Source organism: Petaurus breviceps, unplaced genomic scaffold, assembly GCF_028583685.1.
Source record: "Petaurus breviceps papuanus isolate PSGF00001 unplaced genomic scaffold, PetGlider_PUasm1.0 126, whole genome shotgun sequence".
NCBI lineage: Eukaryota > Metazoa > Chordata > Mammalia > Diprotodontia > Petauridae > Petaurus > Petaurus breviceps.
The window spans coordinates 6833321-6857841 of NW_027185655.1; the positions used below are offsets into that span (position 1 = coordinate 6833321).

Here is a 24521-nt window from a genome sequence, read left to right on the forward strand (position 1 = left end):
TCACATTTTCAAGCCTTTAAAACAGAACAGGCTACCTCAGGCAAAGGTCCTCCTCTCCCCACTCACAGCAACCACCCAGCATCCTGGAAGCGGGCTCCCAGCAGCTCCGGCCCCTGGCAGTCCTCAGCAGGAGTCCTTAGCAGAAAGTCCTGCTCCCAGCAGCTCCGGCCCCTGGCGGTGCTCAGCAGGGGTCCTAACTAAAAAAAAAAAAAAAAGGCAACCGCCGCCAACTGCCAACCGCAGGACCGTTAGCTCGGCTTTTCACTTTCTCTTGCTCTGCTATGTCAGCATGTCCATGGGGCATGGGAGATCTTTAAATCCCATAACCCTTACATTATCCTATTTTCTGTTGTTGTTCAGTCATATCCCTACTGTGTGATCCCATTTGGGGTTTTCTTGGCAAGGATACAGGAGTGGTTTGCTGTTTCTTTTTCCAGCTCATTTTACTGATGAGGAAACTGAAGCAAATAGGGTTAAGTGACTTGTCTAGGGTCACACAGCTAGTGTCTGAGGTCAATATTGAACTCAGGTGTACCTGACTCTAGTCTTGTCACTCTATGCACATACCACCTAGCTGCCTACATCTGCCTTTGTACCCAGCACCAAACATAATGTCTTGATTTGAATTCTTTGGTGTAATCCTGTCGATACTAAAGTCAATATCTTGCCTTTTTAAATTTTACGTGTTTGTGTAAAATACTTAAGTGAATCCAAAATCTCTCATCCAAGTAAGTACTCCTTCCAAAGTTTCAGATTGCAGCCCGTTCACTTTTCTTATCCTGTGAAATTTTTGTGCCTTTTTTTGTGTGTGTGCCTTTCTTCCTGTACATCTTCCATAGGGAATCTGCCTGCTATGCTGGTGGACCAGTCAGTCAGTGAACTAGCATTAAGGGCCTCCTTTTTGCTAAGTGCTAGAGACAAAAAGATAGGCAAAAGACTTGAAAAACTCTTCCTCTAGAAACTTGAGACCGGAAGATCACGTCGGCTGCGCAGTTCATACTTCCAAAGTTACCTCTGTCTCCTGTCATCCCTCCTCTGATTGGATATCTCCTCCTAAAATTCCATTTAAGCAGAGTGCCCAGGGTACACCAGGCTGCAGTCTGGACTGCTCCCATAGCCCCCTCCCTGGGTACATTCCTCCTCCCTGCTTAGCCCCATTAGAATATAATCCCCTTGAGGAAAGAGCCTTTCTTTTTACTTGTATTTGGATTCCCAGCATTTATCATAGTGCTGGGTATGGAGTAAGTGCTTAATAAATGTTTATTGGCTTGTCTCCCTGACAGTCCCTGTTCTCAAGTAATGTCTAAAAAAAGGAATGTACAGCCCACTAGAAGAAACAACAGGCAAACAGCTGTATACAAACAAGATATAGACAGGATAAGTTGGAGGTAATCAGCAGAGAGAGGGAACCAGCATGAAGAGGGATGTGAGAAGGCTTCTTGCAGAAGGTGGGCCTTTGGCTTAGGCTTGAAGGAAGCTATGGAATCTAGGAAGCAGAGATGAGGAGGGAGAGAGGCCGGGCTACAGGGGACAGCAAGTGAGAGTACTGCCTTAGGGAGATTGATTGTCTAGTGTGAGGACCAGCAAGGAGACTAGTGTCATAGGACTGCAGAGTATGTGGGGTTGGGAGGATGGGGAAGGTGCATAAAGACTGGAAAGGTGGAGAAATTATAGAGGGCTTCAAAAGCCAGACATGATGTAGATTCGATAGTTAAGGCAACAGGAAGCCCCTGGAGTTGATTGAACAGGGTGGTAACATAGTCATACTTGTATTTATTTTAGGAAGATCAGTTTGGCAATTGGGTGGGGGATGGCCTAGTGGGGATAGACTTGAGACAAGAAGACCAACCAGCAGGCTATTGCAGTTGTCCAGGCATGAAGGGATAAGGGTCTTTACCAGGGCTGTAGCCTCGTCAGAGGAGAGCATAAACCAGAGATGTTATAAAGGTAAAAACAACAAGATTGGATACAAGGAATAAGAGTGAAGAGCCAAGGATGCTGCTGGTGATGGGAAGGAGGATTATGGTTTCTTTCACAATGACAGGGAAATCAGGAAGAGGGGAGGATTTGGGAAGAAAGAAAATTTCAATTATGGACATGTTGAGTTTAAGATGGCCAACAGGCAGAGATGTGAGACTGGCGGTCAGAAGAAAGATGAGGGCTGGCCAGACAAATCTGAGAATAATTTGCGTAAGAGATATTAGTTGAATCGATGGAAACTGATGAGATCATTAACTGAAATAATACAGAGGGAGAAGGGGTCCCAGGACAGAGCCTTGGGGCACATGTGTACTTAACAGGGCCAATCAGGATTAAGAGGGAAAGGAAGGGAACTGTCTGCTTTGTGTCAGACGCTGTGCTAAGTGCTTTACAGATATCACATTGGATCCTTTCAGTAGTCCTGCAAAGATGGTACTATTACTATTCCCATTTTATAGCTGAGGAAGTTAAGGCAGACAATAAATTACTTGCTCACTGTTACCCAGCTAGGAAGTGTCTAAAGTTGGATTTGAACTCAGATCTTGTGAGTCTAAGCCCAGCAGTTTAGTCGTTGCACCCGGCAGGGACTCTGAAGAGCAAAGGAGACTGAGAAAAAGCAGTCAGACAGGTAGGAGAAGAATCAGGAGACAGCAGTGTCATGAAAACCTGAAGAGGCTGATTGATGGTGTCAAAGGCTGCAGAGGAAGGAGAAAGTCTGAAAAAGCTGATAAGACTGAGTGATTAAGAGACACTTCTCCACTGGAGAGAGCAATTTCATTTGGTTGATGAGGTGAGAAACCAGACTGCTGAGAGTTAAGGAGCTGGTAGGAGGAAAGAAAGTGGAGGCATGAAGACAGTCTTCTCAGTGGATTTAGCCAAAAAGGAGAAGAGATATAGGACAATTGCCATCAGTGGATTACATGAGGGATTTTGAGCATGGGGAAAACATGGGTCCATTTGTAGCCAATAGGGAAACAGCAAGAAGACAGGAAGAAATTTTAAGCGATAGAGAGGATGTTAGAGAGAGCAGTCTGCTGGAGGAGACAAGAGAATGGGGTGACTTGTGCAGGTAAAGGGGATTGCCTTTTCATGTGAAAAAGGGGTGAAGCAGGGGAGAGGGGCAAAAGGCATCTTAGTGAGATGAAGTAAGGGGGAGGGGAGAAGAGGAAATGCTCAGGGAATGGGCTCCATTATTTCAGGGAAATATGAAGCATATCGACCTCTATTGTAGAATTGGTTAAAGGAGACAAACAAATAGTGTGTACAGTTACAGAATTTATTCCCCAAAGCTAGCAGATACTTGCCCAAGGAGGCAGGAGCTAAGTCCTGACTCCAGAACAAAAGGATGAGAGAGCTTAAGTATATTTTAGGACCATCCCAATTAGGGGTGATTGAGACACACAAATTTATGATCCTCATAATGGTTTAATCATTGTATGAGAAAGGAATTTCTTAATTGGATAAATGATAAATACAGAAAAACAAGAGAGCTGACAAAGTGTCAATTGAAATTACGATTCAGAACATCTGTGTTTTCCTTACCATTATCATTCCATAACAAGGTATATGTTCGGAAAATCTCAAGATAAGAAAAAGTCCCATTACTCAAGTTAATGCCCTGAGTTGAGGGTCTCGTCCTGAAGGGTCATAAAGTAGGCCTCTTCTGGTTTGTTGACATAAGGAGAGGTATTCTCTGGGCTCGCTCGAGCAAAACAAAGCTGGGTCTGTTTGGAATTTATGTTCCTACTCCCAGCCTTATCTGGTCTCTTCAATGGCTGATAAAACAAAAAGGAGACTTTTAAAAATGAGACAAAATAGCCCGTTTGATTATTTAGGTTTTGGCCAAAATATGATGTTTAATGATTATCAAGCAGAATTCTCAGCTGAGAAGACTTGGGGGCAGGAGAGCCATGGGGGATTTGAGGTGGGATAGAAAAGTTTAGAAGAGCCATTGTGGTGAATGGGGAGGTCAGTTAGGGAAGGTTAGAAGGGTTTCCTCACCATAACGAGGGCCCAACTGACATTATGCAATGGAAATTTGTAGTGGACCCAGATGGCACAGTTTTGTGATTTTCTCCTTCATTCAGCAATGCATGGGTAAGAGCAAAGGCATCAGGTGTTGGGAGCTATCCAATGCTGAGGCGTGGCAAGGCTAGATTTTCAGTAAGATGATTGGGTAAGAGATTCAGGAATAGAGGATATAGGTCATCAAGGGGTCCAGAGGGGAAAGAGAAGAGAATACAGCCAGTGCAGGATAATGATCTGGGACAGAAGTGAGGGTTAGACTGGAGGTCATGGTGGGGGTGAAGAGCTGGGCAGAGTGGGAAGTAGCATTATAGCAGATTGTGATCAAAGGAGTTTTAGAGTTCATGAACCTAGACGTGGTGAATTTGTGAGTGATGACAGGATCAAGGATATGACCAACTCTGTGTAGCTGAGGTGGCATGCAGGAACAGGTCATGGGGAATGAGAACCTGGGAGGTTCAAGTGTTTGAGGAAATATAAATATAAATGTTGAGATCCTCTAGCATGAGGGGAGCAGTTAAGGAAGAGAGTAAGAGCCGGGCAGTGAACTCATTGAGAAAGGAAGGAAATGTTTGGAGGTCTGTAGACAACAGCTGCCAGATTTGTGATTGCGTGAGAAATACGGATTGTACAAACTCCAAATGACTAGAGGTTTTTGAATGATGCTGGTAGAAAGAGAGCCTGAAAGTAAGTGGCATTGGGAAAGGGGGTATTCTGACTTTCCATCCCACCCAGTGAGTGTAGGGGTGGTGGAGGAGAGAGCCGGGCATCAGTGAGTACAAGAAGATCAAAAGAGTGAGAAAGGGAAAATGTTGAAGATGAAAGTAAATTTGGTACTTTTGGATCAGGCTTTCCAGAGGGTCTGCTGGAAGAGGTGGTTTGCTTCAGAGGGGACGTTGGTGGGGATGTCCATTTGCTATCCCTCATTCCCACTATATGATTAGCCCACCTGCTCCCTAGTCAGACATGTCATGAATAATGTCTTATGCACCAGTCTGTGCACAAATCGTTATTGGTAAGATGTTGCATTCACTCATAGACACTTTATATCTTCATTGTCAGTCCATAAGTTCCAAGGTGAAATTGTTTCAGTAATCCTAAACATTTAGGAATGAGGTAGCAGTTTCCATTCTTAGGTTTCTATAACTGGTAATAGGAAATTATTTTGATCCATTTCAAAATGAATCAGGTTAAAGTATCTCCAATTTTTAGCATAAGATACTGAGATATGATCAGACTAAAAGACTTAAACACTTCTCAGGTTAAAAAAAACGAAAATGCGAAGATGATTAGTCAAAACTGATTTATTTTCCATCACATTTCTTTAACATACAAAATCATTTCTCATTTTAAGAATGTCCACAATAGTTCTATTTATCATTTCCAAAGGTAGAAAAAATTAAAATGTACATTTCAATGAAAAAAAAAAAAAGTGAACGTGTTCCCTTGAGTCACTACTTGCGCTGCCACTGTAAGCTGGGACATCTCAGCTCTTCTTTTCCCTGGTTCTTAATTTCCTTTTACAAGGGCACTTAGCAAGCTAATTCTTTGTTATGAAAACACCATGAAGAATAAAACCTCTTCCCTCACTAACTACAAAGTATACTTTTCATCCAAAGGTTAACCATGCTTTATGTATAAAAATCCATTACTAATATGATATCCTATAGCATTTATGAATTTGGAGCTATCATGTTTTGACTCATAGTGATACATGTTGATGTCTCTGCTACAACTCATGATAGCAACATGAGACACTGTAACCGAAACAAGAGAATCAGATAGTCAGTTGAGAAAGGAAAGTAACTTTTCACAAACCCTGTACACCAGCTGTATACCACAGAGCTCCTTGGTGGTTCTTGGGTTAGACCGTTGAAGCTAGTTCATGGATGGATGTAGGCTGACACAGGGAAAGAAGCTGTCTAGACTAAAGGGTGGATTATAAGATTATAGATCTAGACCTGGAAAGGACCTGAAAGGCCATTTCCTCCAATGCCCCCCAATCAGTGGTTAGTGAGTGGTTTAGTAGTCATGAAAGGACTTAATCAAAGTTTTGAAGTCCTTTATGGTGCTTTATGATCTTCTTTTTTAAGAATTATTTTTTTATAATTCTCTGTAAAACAAAAAAGGAGTTATCTGTTAATGTTTTCCTTCTTTCCAAAGTAAAGATGTGACTTTAAATGTTTGGCAGAAAGGGGACAAAAGAAAACTAGCAACAGTATCCTTGAGCCTACCTTCAGGATTAGCTTTCCTTGTTTGGATTCTGTATTCAAGCATATTTTGACCCCACCTCTTTTCAGGGTGATACTATTAACAGAGAATCAGAAAGAACCTCTATCAAATTTCTGAAGTAAAACTGAATAAATACCATTGTCTTCATCATCATTCAGTCATTTACTTACATTATTTCTTTTTTTTGGCACCTGCTACTCGGAAAAAAGATTGAGGCTTTTTTAATGTTTGCTGGATTTACTGCCTCCACTAGAGTTCCTCTACAGAGGCACGGGCTCCTGTGGAACATGAGGAAGCCTGGACAAGACATGACATATTAATTAGCAACACTAGCAGTTATAATAGTCTATATATTACATGAATTTTGTTTATATGTAAACTGTTTTCATCGGTAAAAAGATCATTTACTAAGTAACATAGTAATAGTGTTTATTTTGAAAGAAGGGTTTAAGTCAGATTAATACAATTTTTAATTTTAAACTTAAGCAAAACATTAAAGAAAAAGATTTGACAGAGTGGTGTAGAGGAAACTGATGTGGTACCCTAGGTTATGGTGGGATACATCTAATTATTTCCCTTTTAACAATTAACGAGCTTACCTAACATATTGGCAAAGATGATAAAAGGTGGGAATAATCTGTGTTGGAAGGAATATGGAAAAACTAATGCATTATTGGTGTATTTGTGAATTAGTACAACCATTCCAGAAAGTACTTTAGGATTATACAGCTGATAGATGTGTACCCTAAGGCAGAGATTACACTACTGGGCATCTATCCAAAGGGAGATCACTAATAAGAAGAAATACTCCATATATATGAGATTCTTATAATAGCACTTTTTATGATAGCAGAGAACTGGCAAGATAGAGCCTATAGACTGAGGAATGGCCAAATACATTGTGGTATATGAATGTAAGGGAATTTGGCTGTGCTATAAGAAATAAATATGATGACTACCAAGAAACCTAGAGTAATCTCCATGAACTGTGATATGAAGTAAACAAAACCAGTAAAACAGTCTATATACGGAATGACTATGTCAATATCAATGGAAAGAACAAGCATCACAAAATGATCAAAAATGAATAATACAAAGAACAAAGAATTGTTAAAACCCAAATGTAGTTCAGATTTTGGCTCTGTAATTTACTGTTCCATCTAGAAGAGGCAGCATGTTAGGCATTGAAAAGCACCCACAGCTTTTCAGTAAGAGAACCTGGGTTCACCTCACAGTTCTGCCACTTGTTAACTATGTAGTCTGAGCTATAACTTGTGGTCAGAAATGTTTTCTACCAGGTGATATGATTGCCCTCAAATATAAACAGCTGCTGCTGGTACTTGCCTGATGCTGTAGCATGTAAAAAAGATCTTGTCAGGGATAACTGCTTTCTAAAGCCATAGATACTTCTAGCATTTTGTGCCAAAGGTATAGTATTTGCTAGTACTTACCACAAAAAGGTAGATTTTGAGCAGGTACTTTAGAATGAAAGAAGAAAAAAAAGGTTAAGATTTGAAACAACTGATAAGAGAATGAGGAGAGTTGAAGGGTCAGAGAAGGAAATATCCTTGGGCATAACTAGTAAAAAAAAAAATTCGACTATACCGTGAACAGCAGTAGAATAGAGGGATATGGCTAAAAGTATAGCCAGAACCTTCAGACTCATGTTTGTTGTTGCTGCTGGATCCTAGGAATGATGAACAGGAAGAAAGTTTTGAACTGTCATATATAAGTTCTATATACCTGTGCTGCAGCATGTGACAGTGGGAATTTCCCTTGAGTCATTCCCCAAAAGGGTTTGCTTCCATTTTTTTATTCCTGTAAATTGTTACTTTTACAAGCTTTTGTTATTATTTTGCTGAAGAGAATATAATGTTTTCCTTTTTTATTTTGAGAAATTGTGAATGGCTTATTTCACCATTTTTGGATTTGTATTGATTTGAATCTTTTGTTTATTTCTGTATGAGTTACTGTTTATTACTTAAAAATAAAAGAGCTTTGTTCCATCCTGTTTTGACCAGTTCTTTAAATTGCCTTCTCTATGTGCAAATCCAGTCCAATTTAATAAATGTTTATTGAGCACTTATGACACGCGAGGAACCCTGCAAAGTGCTGTGAGCCCCAGCCCTTGAGAGGCTCTCAGTCTGTTGGAGAAAACACAGATAAGAGAATACAGACTACACTGTGTAGCCGATAGTGTTGGTAGTGGGGCTCCTGCCTGGTTGGGCTGGTGGGGGTCGGTCATGCCTTTTCACTCCCCCTAACCCTCAGGCCATTCTTTTAGGGTCCTCCTCTCAGGCATGACACTCTCCAGCTAATTCTTTGTGCCTAGAAAAGAGGTTTTCCTTTTTTTTTTTTTTTTAAGCTATTGGGGTTAAGTAACTTGCTCAAGGTTACATGGCCAATTATTTTGTGTGGGTGCCGCGTATCTGAGGCCGGAACCCATCCCAGGTCTCCTGATGCCGGGCCAGCGCTCTTACTCACTGTGCCACCTGGCAGCACCTAAGTGGATTTCCTTTTCAACCCGACATAGACCATGGGAAAGGCAATTTCAAGGTACCACCTGTCCTGGCAGCACAGTTCATGACTTCGCCCTCAGTGACAAATGCGGATTAGTATGTCGAGAGGCCTGACTTAAGTTTTTCTGCCCTTCTGGGAACTTAAAAATATAAATCAGTCATTCTTCTCCTGCAACTCAAACCTCTCTTAACCAGAGAATTTCTCAGCTGAATTATAAGCCAGTTGTAAAATTGATTTCTTTCTTCTAGCTTATCTCCCTTACACACTGCCCCCATTGTTTATCTTTTTTTTCCCATTGTTTCTCATGGGTGCATTTGCCCAATACATTTGGAGCAAATGGAATGGTTAACCACATTGATTATACTTAAAAGATGAAATGAAATCGAAAGCAAAAAGACTGTTTAGAAGTGGAGCTTCTGGGAAGTCACACTGTGGAACAGAAAGAGAGGGAGCACGAAGAAAAGAAGGGAGTGAGAGTGTGCTTGCAGGCATCCCTCCTGCCCTGAGAGTCTGTGCATCTCATCCCCCGACTCAGCTGCTCTTTGAGTAGTGGTTGTTGTCCATGGTTTCTTCCCTGCTGAGCGTCTGCCATTGCTTTGTAGGGACTGCTTCCTGGAGCATACCCTTCTCCACTTTTCTCCTGCTTTCCTGAGCTCCCTACTCTGTGGAAGCTCCTGGCCTCCTCTCCTGGGGGGGACTGGCTGGTTTAGCAGGAGCCTAGCCGTGGCAGACCCAGCTCAGTCCAGTTTTTCAGGGGATGGAGAGTGGAAGAATGGTCGAGGATTTCTGCCAGAACCATCATCAGGGGTTCTTTTCTGTCCCGCTAGGCCCCTTTGCAATACCAAGGGAGCACTGCATTTAGGAACTTTTCAGCCTTTTGCAAAATTGGCCGCATTTTGTTTGACACAGCATAGTATCAAAATAAGTAGCAGACAAGAGAGCAGAGTGGTCATCTTAAGGTACCCTGAAGAGCAAATTTACTTCAGTAGCATAAACTGTAGACTTGGCAACGTGCGAGAGTGTCACTGAACAGATTGCTTCAGTGACTACGGGTCTGATCTGCATGCAAGCCGCTACCTGCGCACGTCACAGCGGGCCGTGGATATCCACAGAAGCGCAGGGAGGTACGCGTGAGAAACAGCCATCACCTCATTTAGCCTACAGAGCAGCACAGTGTTTATGCAAAGAAGCATTACTATGCATCACTAACAGATTTAGCGACAGCGCGTGTGTGACAAGCACAGAAATAATGATGAAAAGATCAAAGAGGAACTTACTCCAGATCAGCAAGTCCTTCACGTGTGAGCTTCTGCTGCTCCCCCTACTGCCTGGCTTCTCCTCATCCCCTTTGCTGGCTTTTTATTCAGGTGATGCCCACTAACCACAAGTGACTCTCCTGTCTGTCCGGGGCTTGTCCCTCTGTACCACTTATGATCTCATTAGCTCTCATGGCTTCAAAGATCATCCCTATGCTGATGATCCTCAGATTTGCCTATCCAGCCTTAACCTCTCTGGTGACCTCTCTCGTCTCCAGTTACCTACTGGACGTCTCAAACGTCTTCAACTGAATATCTTGTGGATGCCTCCAACTCAACATATCCCAAACCGAACTAATTCTCTTTCCTCCCAAATCCACCCCTCATTCTATTGCCATCATCCCTGTCACCCAGGCTCAACATAGATGTCACCTTCAGCTCTACATTCTCTCTCACTGCCCCCACATATCCAATCTTATCCAATGCCTATGATTTTATCTTCATAACATATATATATATATATATATATATATTTTTTTTTTTTTTTACTCTAGAGGGCAATTGGGGTTAAGTAACTTGCCCAAGGTTACATGGCTAGTTGTTTTTTTTTGTGTGTGTGGGTGTTAAGTGTCTGAGGCAGAAACAGAACTCGGGTCCTCCTGACTCTGGGGCCGGCGCTTCACTCACTGTGCCACCTAGCCACCCATCTTCATAACATATATTGTAAAGTTCCCCTTCTCTCCACCAACACTGCCACCATCCTGGTGCCGGTCCTCATCACCTCATACCTGAATTATTACAATAGTTTACTGGTGGGGTCTCCTGGCCACAAGTTCCTCCCACTCCAATCCATCCTCCGTTCAGCCTCCAAAGTGATTTTCCTAAAGTACAGGTCTGACCATGTAACCCTTCCCTCTATAAACTCTAGCGATTCTAGCACTTCCAAAATCAAATATAAAATCTTTTTTGGTGTTCAAAAGCCCTTCATAACCTGGCCCTCTCATCCTACCTTTTCAGTTTCCTTATACCTTATTTCCCCACCATGTACTATACCATAGAATGACATTGACTTCAATGCTGTTTTCTGAGCAAGATGCTCCATCTCCCAACTTTCAGCATTTTCACTGGTGGTCTGCCGTGCTTGGAATGTTTTCCTTCCCCTTCCTTACATCCTAGTTTTCTTCAAGTCTCAGTTAAAATCCTGCCTTCTATAGGAAGCCTTTTCAGATTCTCTTTAATTCCAGTGCCATTTCTCTGTTGATTATTTAAAATTTATCCTGTATATATCTTAGTCAATAAAAAATAAACATCTATTAAAGTCCTACTGTGCTCTAAACACCGTGCCAAGAACTAAGGATATAAATAAAAAGAAAGACAATTTCTACTTGTAAGGAGCTTACAAACTACTGGAGGAAGAGACTACCCAAAAGGACGCTGAAAAGGGGAGGAAGTGTACTAGAGGGTGCTGGTGCAGGGACAGGATGTCATTTTGTTTTGTTTTTGTTTAATTTGTTTGTTTTTAGTTTTCAACATCCATTTCCACAAGATTTTGAGTTACAAATTTTCTCCCCGTCCCTCCGCTGGCCCCAACCCCAAAATAGCGATTCTACTGAATACCCCCTCTCCCAATCTGCTCTCTCCTACATCCTCCCCCTCCCCCCTCTGACTTTCTAGCAGGGCAAGATGGACCTCTATACCCCAGTGCCTGCACATATTATTTCCCAGTTACATGTAAAAAATATTAATAATATATATTTTTCAACATTTGATTTCTAGATTCTTTTCCTTCCCTCATCACCCACCCCTACTGGGAAGAAAAGTGATTCAGTATAGCTTATGTATGTGTAGTTACGCAAAACATTTCCATAGTAGATATATTGTGAAAGAATGACTATATTTCCCTCCATCCTATCCCACCCCCCACTTATTCTATTTTCTACTTTGACCCTTTCCCTTTTCAAAAGTGAGTACTTCTTTCTACCCTCCCTCCCCCATCAACCCTCCCTTCTGCCATCCCCCCTCTTATCCCCTCGCCCCCTACTTTCCTGTAGGGTAAGATACCCAATTTAGTGTGTATGTTATTCCCTCCTTAAGCAAAATTCATTGTGACTAAAGTTGCCCCCATTCTCTTTGGCCTTCCTGTTCTTCCCCTCTATTGTAACAGTTTACTCTTCCCTCTTTTGTATGAGGTAATTTACCCTATTCTATCTTTCCCTATCTCGTCTTATTATATTCCTCTCTCACCTCTTAATTTTACTTTTTAGATATTATCCATTCCTATTCAACTGATCCTGTACCCTTTGTCTATGTGTACATGTACACATATATACACACATTCACATATGTATTTATATGCACATATACCCTCCTATATAAACATATATATGTATGCATAAATATATATTCCCTTCAACTATCCTCATACTGAGAAAAATCTCATGAGTTACAATTATCGTTTTACCATATAGGAATATAAATAGTTCGATTTTAATAAGTTCCTTATGATTTGTTTTCCCTGTTTACCTTCTCATGCTTCTCTTGCTTCTTGTATTTGAAAGTCAAATTTTCTATTCAACTCTGGTTTTTTCATCAAGAATGCTTGAAAGTCCTCTATTTCATTGAATGACCATATTTTCCCCTGAAACATAATACTCAGTTTTGCTGGGTAGGTGATTCTTGGTTTTAATCCTAGCTCCTTTGACCTCCGAAATAGCATATTCCAAGCCCTTCTATCCCTTAATGTAGAAGCTGCTAGATCTTGTGTTATCCTGATTGTGTTTCCACAGTACTCAAATTGTTTCTTCCTGGCTGCTTGTAATATTTTCTCCTTGACCTGGGAACTCTGGAATTTGGCTAAAATATTTCTAGGAGTTTTGTTTTTGGGATCTTTTTCAAGAGGTGATCAGTGAGTTCTTTCAATTTCTATTTTGTCCTCTGGTTCTAAAATATCAGGGCAATTTTCCTTGAGAATTTCTTGAAGGATGATTTCTAGGTTCTTTTTTTGATCATAGCTTTCAGGTAGCCCAATAATTTTTAAATTATCTCTCCTGGATCTATTTTACAGGTTAATATTTTTTTCCAATGCGATATTTCACATTGCCTTCTATTGTTTCATTTGTTTGGATCAGTTTAATTGTGTCTTGGTTTCTCATAAAGTCATTAGCTTCCATTTGCTCCAATCTAATTTTGAAGGAATTATTTTCTTCAGTGAGCTTTTTATATTCTTTTCCCATCTGGCAAATTCAGCTTTTAAAGGCATTCTTCTCCTCATTGCCTTTTTGAGCCTCTTTTGCCATTTGAGTTAGTCTATTTTTTAATGCATTATTTTCTTTAGTCAGGTTGTTGACTCTCTCTTCATGATTTTCTTGCATCATTCTCATTTCTCTTCCCAGTTTTTCCTCCACTTCACTTACTTGATTTTCAAAATCCTTCTTGAGCTCCTCCATAGCCTGTAACCAATTCATATTTTTCTTGGAAGTTTTTGATGCAGGAGTTCTGACTTCACTATCTTCCTTCCATTCCATGCTTTGATCCTTTTTGTCCCCCAAAAAGGATTCTATAATCTATCTATGCTTCCTCTGCTTGATCATATTGCTAGTCAATTACTTGACTTTTGAGCTCTTGCCATGGTAATACTCCAGAGAGGAGGGCTTTGTCCCAAATCACTGGGGTTTTTTGCAAATGTTGTCAGAGGTCTGAGGAGGGTGCCCTCTCTATAGACACTACACTGGCAAACTGGCATTTCTCACCCCAGGCCACCGCCCAAAAAAGCAACCCAGATCCAAGCAGGTCAAAGCAAGAGCTATTACCCTCTGAATGATCTGTAGGCCAGGAGCTCCTAAGGCAGCCATGCGGCATTCACTGCAGCTGCCCTGCCTCTGCCACCTCTCACCCTGGGGGCAGGGGCCAGACAGTGCCCTTCCTTTCCAACAGAGTAGCAGATTGACCTTGTACTTTGTTTTTGGAGTTTATGGGTTGAAAAGTCTGGAAATCACCACAGCTGCTGTTGATTCACTTTTCTGGTGTCTGCTCTGGCCACAGCTGCCTCTCTGAGGCCAACAGCATTCTGTGATGAACCCTTCCTGTCAGTCTGCCAGGCTGCCTCAGCCAGAGATTTGATCTCTCTGCCTGGGTATTTGAGCTGCTTGAAAGTTTCAGATAATCATGGTCCTCATCAAAACCAGTCCTTTATTCCTAAAATTGAACTTGTATGAGGCCTAAATAGAACTGTTACTACACCCTGTGTTGTGGAAGAAAAAAAAAGAATACTATGCATTTTGGTTATAAACTTTCCAGAAACAATTTTTTTTGTTATTTTAATTTTTTTTTTTTTTTACAAACCAAGCATTTCTAGCTTAGAAAAATATCCAGACTGGCATAGGTCTCACCCCACCCCCATTCCCTCAGACATCTCTGCCCAAGATATTTTGTTTATAGAAATGCTTATAGAAATCTTGAACAAGGAAAGTATCATAATATATTAAAATATAGTTTTGGGCTAATGTTCCAGAACGATAGTTACTACTCAATTTCTTCTCTTACCACTTTCCTCAAAGACTGAAAGAACTTTCAGTCATTAAAATTTTACCAAGGGATTACTATGTGCTTGACATTCTGCTAAAGCAGTGGAGATGCAAATTAAGGTTATTTCAGTCCTTTCTGAGTAAGAGAAGAGGGCACTTCCCTTATAGGCCAGAATCAATTCAGAGAATGGGGAAGGCAAAGATCTAAATAAGAAAAAAATCCACGCTGTTCAAACTTTAGCTTCTCTCTTAATCCATTTCCATTTAAGTAAGGCCTTTTTTTTCCCTCCAACTATAACCCACTTTTCTAAGGAGGCAATTCTGGGAATCATTTTTAGACTAGAGAAATATTTACTTCTTAATATTTCTAGAGAACAAGAAATGGATATTTTTTATTTGCTTCCACTTCTCTATATCTTTATATCCATGGGGTTGTTTTATCTGTATTTTTATGCAGGAAAGGTACTGCCTCTAGATTCTGCCTTTTCTCCCCTCTGAACCTGGTTGTTGGGTTTCTTCCAGTGCACCGAGATTTCATGTGAAATGTCACTTTCTGAGCCATTGCCTGGATTAGACATTCATTGCAGAACTAGTAGGTGGTCCCTTTAGTTTCAAATCTGCTTAGGCCAGAGCCTATCAGTGTCTCTCTGCTCATCAAGGAGATCAACGAAGTCAACAGTGACTGCAATGAATTGTCTTTATAGGACCCCAGTTAGTCTCTGAGTCTCTTTTGTAAGAAACAAATTGCCCAGTTTAGTAAAGGTGGGTGTGAGTATCTTTCCACTGATCTGCTAACTTGTTTGTCTCAATGAACACCAACATTTCTTAGCAAAACTTTATCTCCTTATTGAAGATTTTAGTAACAAACTCAGCCATCATATTATTTATTTGCTTCTCTCGGAGCACTTCTGGCTTGAAGTTCTAGCTAATGGGTAATATTCTTTCAACTTCTGTCACAGCCAAGAATTGTAGTGTTTGTGTGGATCTAGCCTAAATCCTCAGACTCTCCAAGGCACGAGTTAATATCAGCAGGCATTGTGTAAAAGCTCTCACATCATTCCTGGTGAGTTTCCATTCTAGTCAATATGTGGCCATTCCTATGCCCTATGTTGACTCTACTGAGATTTTTGTTCCAATCTCAGTGCCCTTTACATGTTCAGCACTGTGTGATTGAAGTGCTCAGGTTGTGGTATCCAGTGTGGTGAGGTATAGTTGTAGACTTTGATGGCAGCCAAAGCTGACATCTTGAGAATTGTGTTTGCAGACTATATGCTTTGATCCAAATGGTTCCTGGCAGGAAGTTCACCTACTGAGAAACATATCTCCCAAAACAGTGAAACTTTTTGGTTTTTTGATTGGACGTACAGGGTGCATGCCTTGTGAAATGGTCAATAACCACCAAAAGATAGTTTATGCTCCATACTCCTTCTAGAGATAGAGAATTAATATAGACAAGTTCCCAAGGCTTAATAAATTATACATTAGTGTGTAATCTCATCTCTGAGAAAGAGATATCTCACACTGTATACAAAGATAAATTCAAAATGGGTTCAATGATTTAAACATAAAAGGTGATACCATATGCAAATTAGGGGAATGTGAAAAAAGTTACCAGTCAGATCTATGAGTAGAAGAAGAGTTCATGAAGAGAGAGGCCCATGGGAGGTAAAATGAGTAATCTTGATACCAAAAAATTTAAAAAGGTTTTGTACAAACACATCAAGAAAAAGGAAAAAGACATATATTCACAAAAATGTTTGTATCAGCCTTTTTTTGTGATGACAAAGAATTGGAAACTGTGGACCTACTCATCAACTGAGGAATGACTGAACAAGTTACAGCATAAAATAGTAATAACTAGCATTTATATAATGCTACTATGTGCCAGGCTCATTTGATTTTCACAACAACCCTGGGAGGTAAGTGCTATTATTAACCCCATATTTCAGATGGAAAAACTGGCATAAACAGAGTTTAAGTGATTGTTAAGAGTTGTACAGCTTTTAAGTACATAAGACTGAATTTGAACTCAGGTCTTCCTGACCCTAGGTCCATAGTTCTATCCACTGTGCCACCTAGCTGCTGTGATGAAATACTACTATGCTGTGAGAAATAATGAAAGGGATGGTTTCAGAAAAACCTGAGAAAGACATATGAATTGATGCAAAGTGAAATAAACAAAACCATGAGAAGAGTGTACGCAGTAGCAGCAATATTGTAAATGTAATCAGAAGTGAAAAACTTGGTAACTGATCAATACAGTGATCCACCACAATTACAAAGGAGTCATCATAAAAAATGCTATTTACCTCCAGACAGAGAACTGATCAACTTTGTGTGCAGATTGAAGCATATTTTGGGGTATTTAAAAAAAATGTAGCTAATATGGAAATGTTGGTCATAGTGATTTATGTATGCTGTATGTATATTCATACCTTATTTGCAAATAAATTTTACCTGGGGACATGGCTGTGTTTACCTTTCCTAGCTGACATGCATTTATGTATAAATGCGTACATAAATATAATGATAATAAATATCATCGAAAACAGTTAAACTTGTTCATATGATAACGAAGAAGAAAACATTTTAAGATGGCTTTGATTTTTTTTTTTGAGGAATTTGTTGGAAAACAATGCTCATGTTTTAAGATAGAACTAGAAATGTGAAAAACAACCAAGTTCTATATCTTAATTGAATTGACTCTCTTCTCCTTGATTTCTGTAAGAGTGGGCTGTAAAAAACATCTTTAACAACACTGTGAATGTTAAATCATTTTTCTCATAACAAAAGCAACTTTGTGCTGTGGCCCTCAGTTGACTTCTTTGAAAATGATTTAATGGAAAACCGCCAGGTCAATCTGGATGCTCATGTTAATATTCTAGGTTTTGAATAATAGTGCTTATTGTTAAGAGACAAAAACATTTAAGAGACTAAGAAACTAGCAAGTTGGGAAACAACCCCCTCAAAGAAGCTTGATTCATCCAGAAAAGTGAAAACATTAGAGTAGCACTGAAGTCCGACTGTGTTACCAGAGAGGGAAGAAGGGCTGGAGGGAGGGCAGAATAGGTGAGACTTTTATTTCAGGGCTAGTGGGAAGGAAGGTATCTGAAAGCAGAGTATGTGATAGAGGAGCTATGTCCGCAAGGGGGAAGCTGAGGTACACATTCTCAATTTTAACTCTTTAATAGGAAATTGCATTGATGTGAATGATGTGGTTTTCATGAATGTTGGTGAAATGCACTTGTCTAAGGAAATGTTTTAATATTTTATGACTTGAACTAGAGTCAAGTAAAATGAATGTTTTAAATGGGATGTAAGAAATATAGAATTTAAGACCGAGAATTAGTCCAGAACCATTTCCTCCAGTGTTTTAAAGTACATAAATATTTTAATAGTAATTGTGGTAATGTTTTGGGTTTTTTTTTTGGTTAAAATGCTTTTCAAGATTCTGTTGCCACTCAAAGCTACAGTGGCAGTATCTACAGTCTCCATGGGGGAGGATGATACTATATTTAAATATTGAGTAATTATAAAATTACTTTCCTTTGGACTTACAACTACATGATACATTTTAGAGGTTTGTACAATGTAGGAGTTGGGGGTTTGTGTTTATAAAGTGCTGTTCTTTCTATCTGGGACTCACAGGGGCTGCAGACTTGTACCATTACCTGCTCTATACTTATCCTTGGCATACTTCTGTACTTACGATCGGTCTTGCAGTCATTCATGGGGAAACTGGACCTCTTGTTAAGTGAAGGTTTCCCATTCTTATATTCCTTGGTTTACTAATAAACCTCTTGCTGAGTGTCCTCAGGACAGTTTGAGCTCTCATCAAGGGTTTCCTCAGTCCTTTTCACATTCCATGGGCACATTCCAGTGTAGCATACATGTGATGCCTAATTATTCTTATTCACCCTACTACATGACTTCTCATCTCCTTTTCCAATCTTACATTTTCTGAATACTATCTTTTATAGCAGTTTTTGCACATTGGTCACTGTTGGAAACACACTGTAGCCTATGTTTATGCATCTCTTTTATGCCGTTTGTGTCACCCTCAACTTTGGTTCTTTGGAGATGTGTTCCAAGACTAACCAACATACATCATCACTGGAAGGATACTGTGTTTAAAAGATAAATTTTATTTTGGGGAGCAGCATGGGAAAGTTAAAAATACTCAACAGTTTTCTAAATGCAACTCAGTCTCTTCTCTTTTTCTTATTCAGGTTTAGGTCCATCACATGTAAGTACTTCAGTCCCAGATGTGCTATTTGAGGAAGTAAAGAAAAATACTTAAAAGATATTTTTCTTAATGAATAATTAATCAATGAGCATGTATTAAGAACATGTTATGATCTAGCCATGTGACCTTGGGCAAGTGACTTAACCCCAATTGCCCTCCAAAAAAAAAAAAAAGAACAGGTTATGGGCCAGACACTATGCTAGGCATTTTGAGATACAAATAGACAATGCAATGTAAATACAAATACAGTTCTACAGGTGTTTTTCTTCAAATGAGGGAAATCCATACAGGAAAACCCAAATGGATGAAAATGATTCTTAGTTTTTCCTGCATGGACTATTAGGTTGATCTCTTCTGAGCAATTATGCATTTCTTAAATAACATTTTTACATCCTGATATAGCACATCAGTTCACCACTGAGAAGATCATACGTGGTGGTTATGCTACCATTCATAATGAAAACAGATCATAATAGAAATGCTGACAGAATGTTCACATATTCCGTCTACTTTTACCACCAGCTTCATCTGTAAATATTATTGGAATGATATGGTTGGGTTGGGTCTCTTGTCAAGACTTCTGTTTTTTCCTCCATTGCTTTTCACTGTTTTGTGAGGTAATAGGAATAAAGTGGTTTCTAGGCTATTTTGGCCTCCTCATTGTGATGACAACAGTGCATCAATTAAGCTTATGTAGGAAATAATGACAGTCAAGGTCAGCATCTTTCTCTTTTTTCTGCTTTCCATTTTTTCCATGTTTAAAAGGCATGTTGAAGTCACTATAGTTAAAAATATACAGTCCAATCCTCTAATCTTTATGCTTTCTTCTAATTTGACATTAGTTCTAAGGTTTTCTCTAACTAATTGATTGTTTTATGTACATATCCAAGCAGTTCCCAAGTTTTGTTAATTCTCACATCTCTCCCATCCATTTCCTCCTCTTTACTCACACAGCCACCAGCCTAATTCAGGACCTCCTCACTTCTCACCTGAACTATTATACAATATTGCACCATTATACCATAATCTCATTGATTTTCCTGTGTAAAGGCTCTCTCCCTTCTCCTATCTGTCATCCCACAAAATGATTTTCCTAAAGCAGAGACCTAACCATAGCATTCCTTCACCCCATGAACTACAGGGACTTCCTGTTACGTGTAGGATCAAATATAAGTTTTTCTTTATGGCACTCCACCTCCTCCCTTCAGGCCTTTGCACTGGCTGTCTTCTATGCCTTGACTATATACCCTCCCCCCCCACACACACTTCTTAAAATCCCTTGTTTCATTCAGAGTTCACTTCAAGCTACAAAATACACTTTGACATTTAGGGACTTCAGTGTAAGGGGCCATTACAGAATAGAGTCAAAAAAAGGTGTATTGGAAAATACAGTTCATGTTTAGGAAAAAAAGAGGCCAAAGGCTTGTGGATCACTTGGAGTGAGGCCTTAATACCTGAGTATCATAAATGCTTTTTATTTTCTGTAAAAAAAAAAGTGAGAGGAGCTAGATGGTTAAAAACCAAGATGACTGAAAGAATGGTGGTGCCCTTACAGAAGGAGGAAGATTTGGGGAGGGATAATGAGTTCTCTTTTGGGCTTGATGAGTATGAGATTAACTCCTTTATTTGCCTTTTCAAAGAAAAATTGTGAACCAATTAGTTGCTACTTTTGTCTTCTGATGTAATTATTACAAGAACATCAGTATTGATACAGTTTAGTTCTTCAAATGATTTCACTTTGTTGGTCATGAGTTAAAGGTCTCACATTTAGGAACTCAAGTTAATGTTTATAGATGATCAAATATGTATTACATATTAGACAAGTATTACAGCACTTTCACGATGAATAAAAGGTTATTTCATATACTAAGTTACAAGCCTAGGCAGAGAGAAGGCAGTTGTGATACAGAGAAGTGTTTCTTGTGGGAAGGTGGGTTTTAGAGTAAGAGTAATTTTCCATTAGTATAGAAAACACATGGTATTGCTGGTTTCACAAATAGCCACTGGCCTTGGTGACAGTTTGATCTTTTTAAAGTGATTCTTAGTCCTATAAGGACACCTTCCAACCATATTTCCTCCAATGAAAAACCATGGGCCATTTAAAATTTTCATTTGTTCCATGGGCAAAGACTACATCAGGATCAGCCTGCTGCTGACGTGTAGATCAGAAGATCTAGTTACTCCCTCTCAACGAGCCCCCATCTCCCTGTGGGTGACACCTTTGTTCCTAATGCCTACCATCAGGTAGAGTTTTATCTGCAGTCTTGCCCATCAGCTCCCTTGTAGGGAAAGTGGTCTTATTAACCCTTTCTAAGGCAGCACAGTGGATAGAGTGCTGTACCTGGAGTCAGGAAGACCTAAACCAAAATCCTCTGACGTTTACTAGCTGTGTGACCCTGGGCAAGTCACTTAACTTCTGTTAGCCTCCGTTTCTTGAACTGTAAAATGGGGGTGATAATAGCACCTACTTTTCAGGGTTATTGTGAAGATCAAGTAAAAGTGCTTAGCACATATAAATGTGCTGTGTAAATGCTTGCTCCTGTTCCTTCATTTCCACATCCTTCCCTTCCCTTCTGGCTGAATTAAAAGGGCTGAAGCTGTCCCGCCAGAAGAGAGAGTTCTTAGCTCTTAGCTCTCTCTTCCCATTCTCTCTGTGGGCTGCTTTAGGCTTAGGCTATGCCTAAACTGTTTGGGGGAGTTTTAAAATATAGATCAATAATGTTTTTCCGTCTAGTTGCAGGTCCCCATATTTTTGCCAGGGGATGTTTATTAACTTTAATTTCATCTAATCTGTCTCTCTCTAGGTACCTCATCACACTACTATCTCCCCTTTCAGTTCTTTGACCTCATAGGACACATACCAAGTCAACACTACACTCTATAAACGTAAAAGTTGGGAGAAACAAGTTTCTTTAAAAGCAAATGGCAAAAAAACAAAAAAGGAAACAAACTCATGAAGAACAAGTATTGAGAATACAGGTCAGCATACCCTGGCATGGTTTTGTTCTCGATGGTAGGGATGGCCAGGACTACCTGACAGCTGTTCCATACTTTAGCCTTTTCCTTTCTTCTCTCCCTTCTCTCTCCTGCCAGTTTGTTTCTGTTGTGTGTATGGCGGGGGGAATGACTCTTCTTTACTTGAAGTCTCTCTGATGTCATCACGTCTTCTCAGGCAGTCTCTCTCTCTCTTCCTTCAGAATGGAGAATGGCTAAGTCCTCAGGTTGAGTAGACAAGCCTTGGACAGTGCTCCCTAATGCCTTACTATAAACATGAAAAACAGTGATTATAAAAAGTAGAAAATATGAACGGAAGATAGGGTTTTTTTTTTGGTGTGACTTAAGAAAAAACATTTATGTTTGGATCACCTGTCCATTTGAGACTTTGGATGTATTGCATGTGTGATGGAGAATGAATTTCAGATTCGCACATAGTACTGATTCGGAAAGATTTTTTGTTTTTGTTACCATATAGAGGTTAATACATATATTAAGAGCTGTCAACTCAGTAAGTTTCATAATTCCAGAAATTAGTCACTACTGTTTCATTTTCCCTTCAGTGAAAGTAATTTCTTCCTTTCCTTTTCTCACATGTGGTGAGCACATTCCTTGTTGTAAGAAATGAAAATAAAATGGGAATTTCCCTACACATATACATAGACAAGTCTAGGACACACACTGACTACATTAGTCATAACTAAAGAAAGACGACTTCTGCTTCCTCTCTCCACTCTCCATTGCCTCCCACCCCCGACTCGAGCACATCTGAGTGATGATGCTATCTGTATATTCTCGGCATGGAATGTAAAGCAGAGAAGGGAATAGCTGGGAGCAGAGTGGAGAAGATGAGCAAGCGTTGGGTTTTTCTTGAGACATATCTTGAGGGTAGAATTTTGTTTTGTTTAAAATGATTCAAATGCCTAGGATATAAGACACATCTAGATTCAAACAGAAAATTTAAAAACAAACTCAAAGATAAGCTGAAGTATTTATAAACAAATTTTGGATTATTCACTATTTGCATTATTACAAGTTCATAGACTAGAGCCAGAAGGATGCTTAGATGCCAACTGTTCCAACTCCTCCATTTTACAGATGAGGAAATTGAGTCCCATGGAGCTTAAGTGACTTGTCCAAGGCCACATGGTAAGTAATGTGACCTCACAAGAAAAAGTCTAATGGAGACAGATCTAGTGATTGAAGTAGCTAAGTGAGAGGACTTTCTCTATTGATCCATAGGTCTGATAAAGTGTCATCCAGAAACTAAAAATAGCAAGCCCCCTGTTGTTAAAATATAAAAATTATTATTCAAAATATACAACACTATATAAATGTAAAAGATATTTAAATAAATTCCACATGCATCCTAAATGACTAGTTTAGCTTCTTTTCTAGTCATATATCTCTATAATGGTTTCCTTTTTTGCCACTTTTTTCCAATTTCTTTTTTCCAAATCTAGATCAAAAACTTGCAGATCTCAGACAAAGGTCAGGGGGATTGAGCAGTGATGAGACTGCTCTGAATCAGACCACACTGGAAGTGCATTGAAAGCTTGCAAATCCCTAGCCTGAGCTGTTCTTGAGATCTAGGAATAATATAAAACTCTATACCTCAAGAAAGCAATAAAATCCAGTCAGATATTCCTTGCAGAAGTGCATAGTGCTTGACCCTAACATAAAGTCTAAAGTCAAGAAGTAGGCTGGAAGAATGAGTAAACAAAAACAAAGAAGAATCTCACCATGAAAGACTGTCACAGTGACAGGGATGCTTAAAGTACAAGCCCCAAAGAGAATGACACCAAAATATCTACAGACATAGCCTGAAATCAAAAGACAGCTTGGGTACAAATTCAATTAGGATTCCTGGAGATGGAACAAGTGAAAAAGATTTTAAAATATTTTTACACATGAAATGAGAGCACTAGAAGGAAAACATGGAAAAGAAACAAGGGCTATGGAAGAAAGGATTGGAAAGGCTTGGCAGCTTGGCAGAAGAGGCACAAAACCTGTGTCTAAGCAGCAAGCTTCCAGAAAACTGAAGAGACTAAAAAGGTGTCAGTGACTCCATCAGACAATAAGGAATATTAAAGTCCAAAGACTGAAGGGGGAAAAAAAAGAAGAAACTGGAAGGTACTTTATAGCAAATATAACTGATGTGGAAAACAGATCAAAGAGAAAAAAAAGTTAAGAATCATTGGATTATTTGAAAGCCAATACCCATACCTACCCACCCCCCAAAAGAGAGCTTACACATAATATTTTAAGAAACCTTAAAAGAAAAAAGTGGAAACAGAAAGTATCTATGGAACATCTGAAAGAAACCCCCAAATAAGTTCACTTTCATCGAACTGGTTAGAGGAGGGAAGAATACACAGATTATTATAATGAGAATTACAGAAATCCATTTCACTGGATAGGGAAGTAGGAGGGAAAACAAGCAGAGGAAACTAGAGGGAGGGATTAGTCCTAAACAAAAGGAACTTTTAACTGAGTATGCACAAGAACTTTTGTGGCAGCTCTTTTTGAGGAGGTAAAGAATTGGAAACTGAAGGAGATTATATCTATTGGATAATGGCTGAGCGAGTTATAGTATATAAGTGTGATGGAATACTTGTTCAGTCATCTCTAACTCTTTGTGATCCTATAGATCACACTGTCCATGGGGTTTTCTTGGCAAAGATACTAGAGTGGTTTGCCATTTCCTTCTGTAGCGGATTAAGGCAAACAGAGGTAAATGACTTG

General features: G+C 39.6%; 2 protein-coding genes across 9 annotated transcripts in view; one reads left to right on the forward strand and one right to left on the reverse strand.

Moving 5' to 3' along the window:
- The window catches only part of ART3 (ADP-ribosyltransferase 3 (inactive)), a 159959-nt gene that overhangs the window by 85867 nt on the left and 49571 nt on the right, over positions 1-24521 (forward strand). The window contains exon 1 of one of the 8 annotated variants that reach the window (XM_069092074.1): positions 3030-3049. The exons of 5 other annotated variants lie outside the window; for them this stretch is intronic. The gene's annotated coding sequence lies outside the window, so the exon portion shown is untranslated. Of the gene's footprint in view, positions 1-3029; positions 3050-17577; positions 17697-24521 lie in introns of those variants that run through there. 2 more of the 8 variants (XM_069092049.1, XM_069092066.1) reach the window with 2 other exon arrangements.
- On the reverse strand, positions 5294-7978 carry CXCL11 (C-X-C motif chemokine ligand 11). The gene is made up of 4 exons (XM_069099013.1): positions 7843-7978; positions 6408-6534; positions 6240-6312; positions 5294-6118 (listed from the first exon to the last, which is right to left on the reverse strand). The coding sequence occupies exons 1-4, from the start codon at positions 7901-7903 to the stop codon at positions 6101-6103; spliced, it is 279 nt and encodes a 92-aa protein (XP_068955114.1). The 5' UTR covers positions 7904-7978; the 3' UTR covers positions 5294-6100.

Coding starts and splice junctions, on each gene's coding strand:
- CXCL11 (XM_069099013.1), bottom strand. CDS start 7,903: ATGAGTCTGAAGGTTCTGGCTATACTTTTAGCCATATCCCTCTATTCT. Junction 6,535..7,842: donor CTATTCTACTGCTGTTCACG/GTATAGTCGAAT, acceptor TGTCTTGTCCAG/GCTTCCTCATGTTCCACAGG. Junction 6,313..6,407: donor TGCCAAAAAAAAGAAATAAT/GTAAGTAAATGA, acceptor CTCTGTTAATAG/TATCACCCTGAAAAGAGGTG.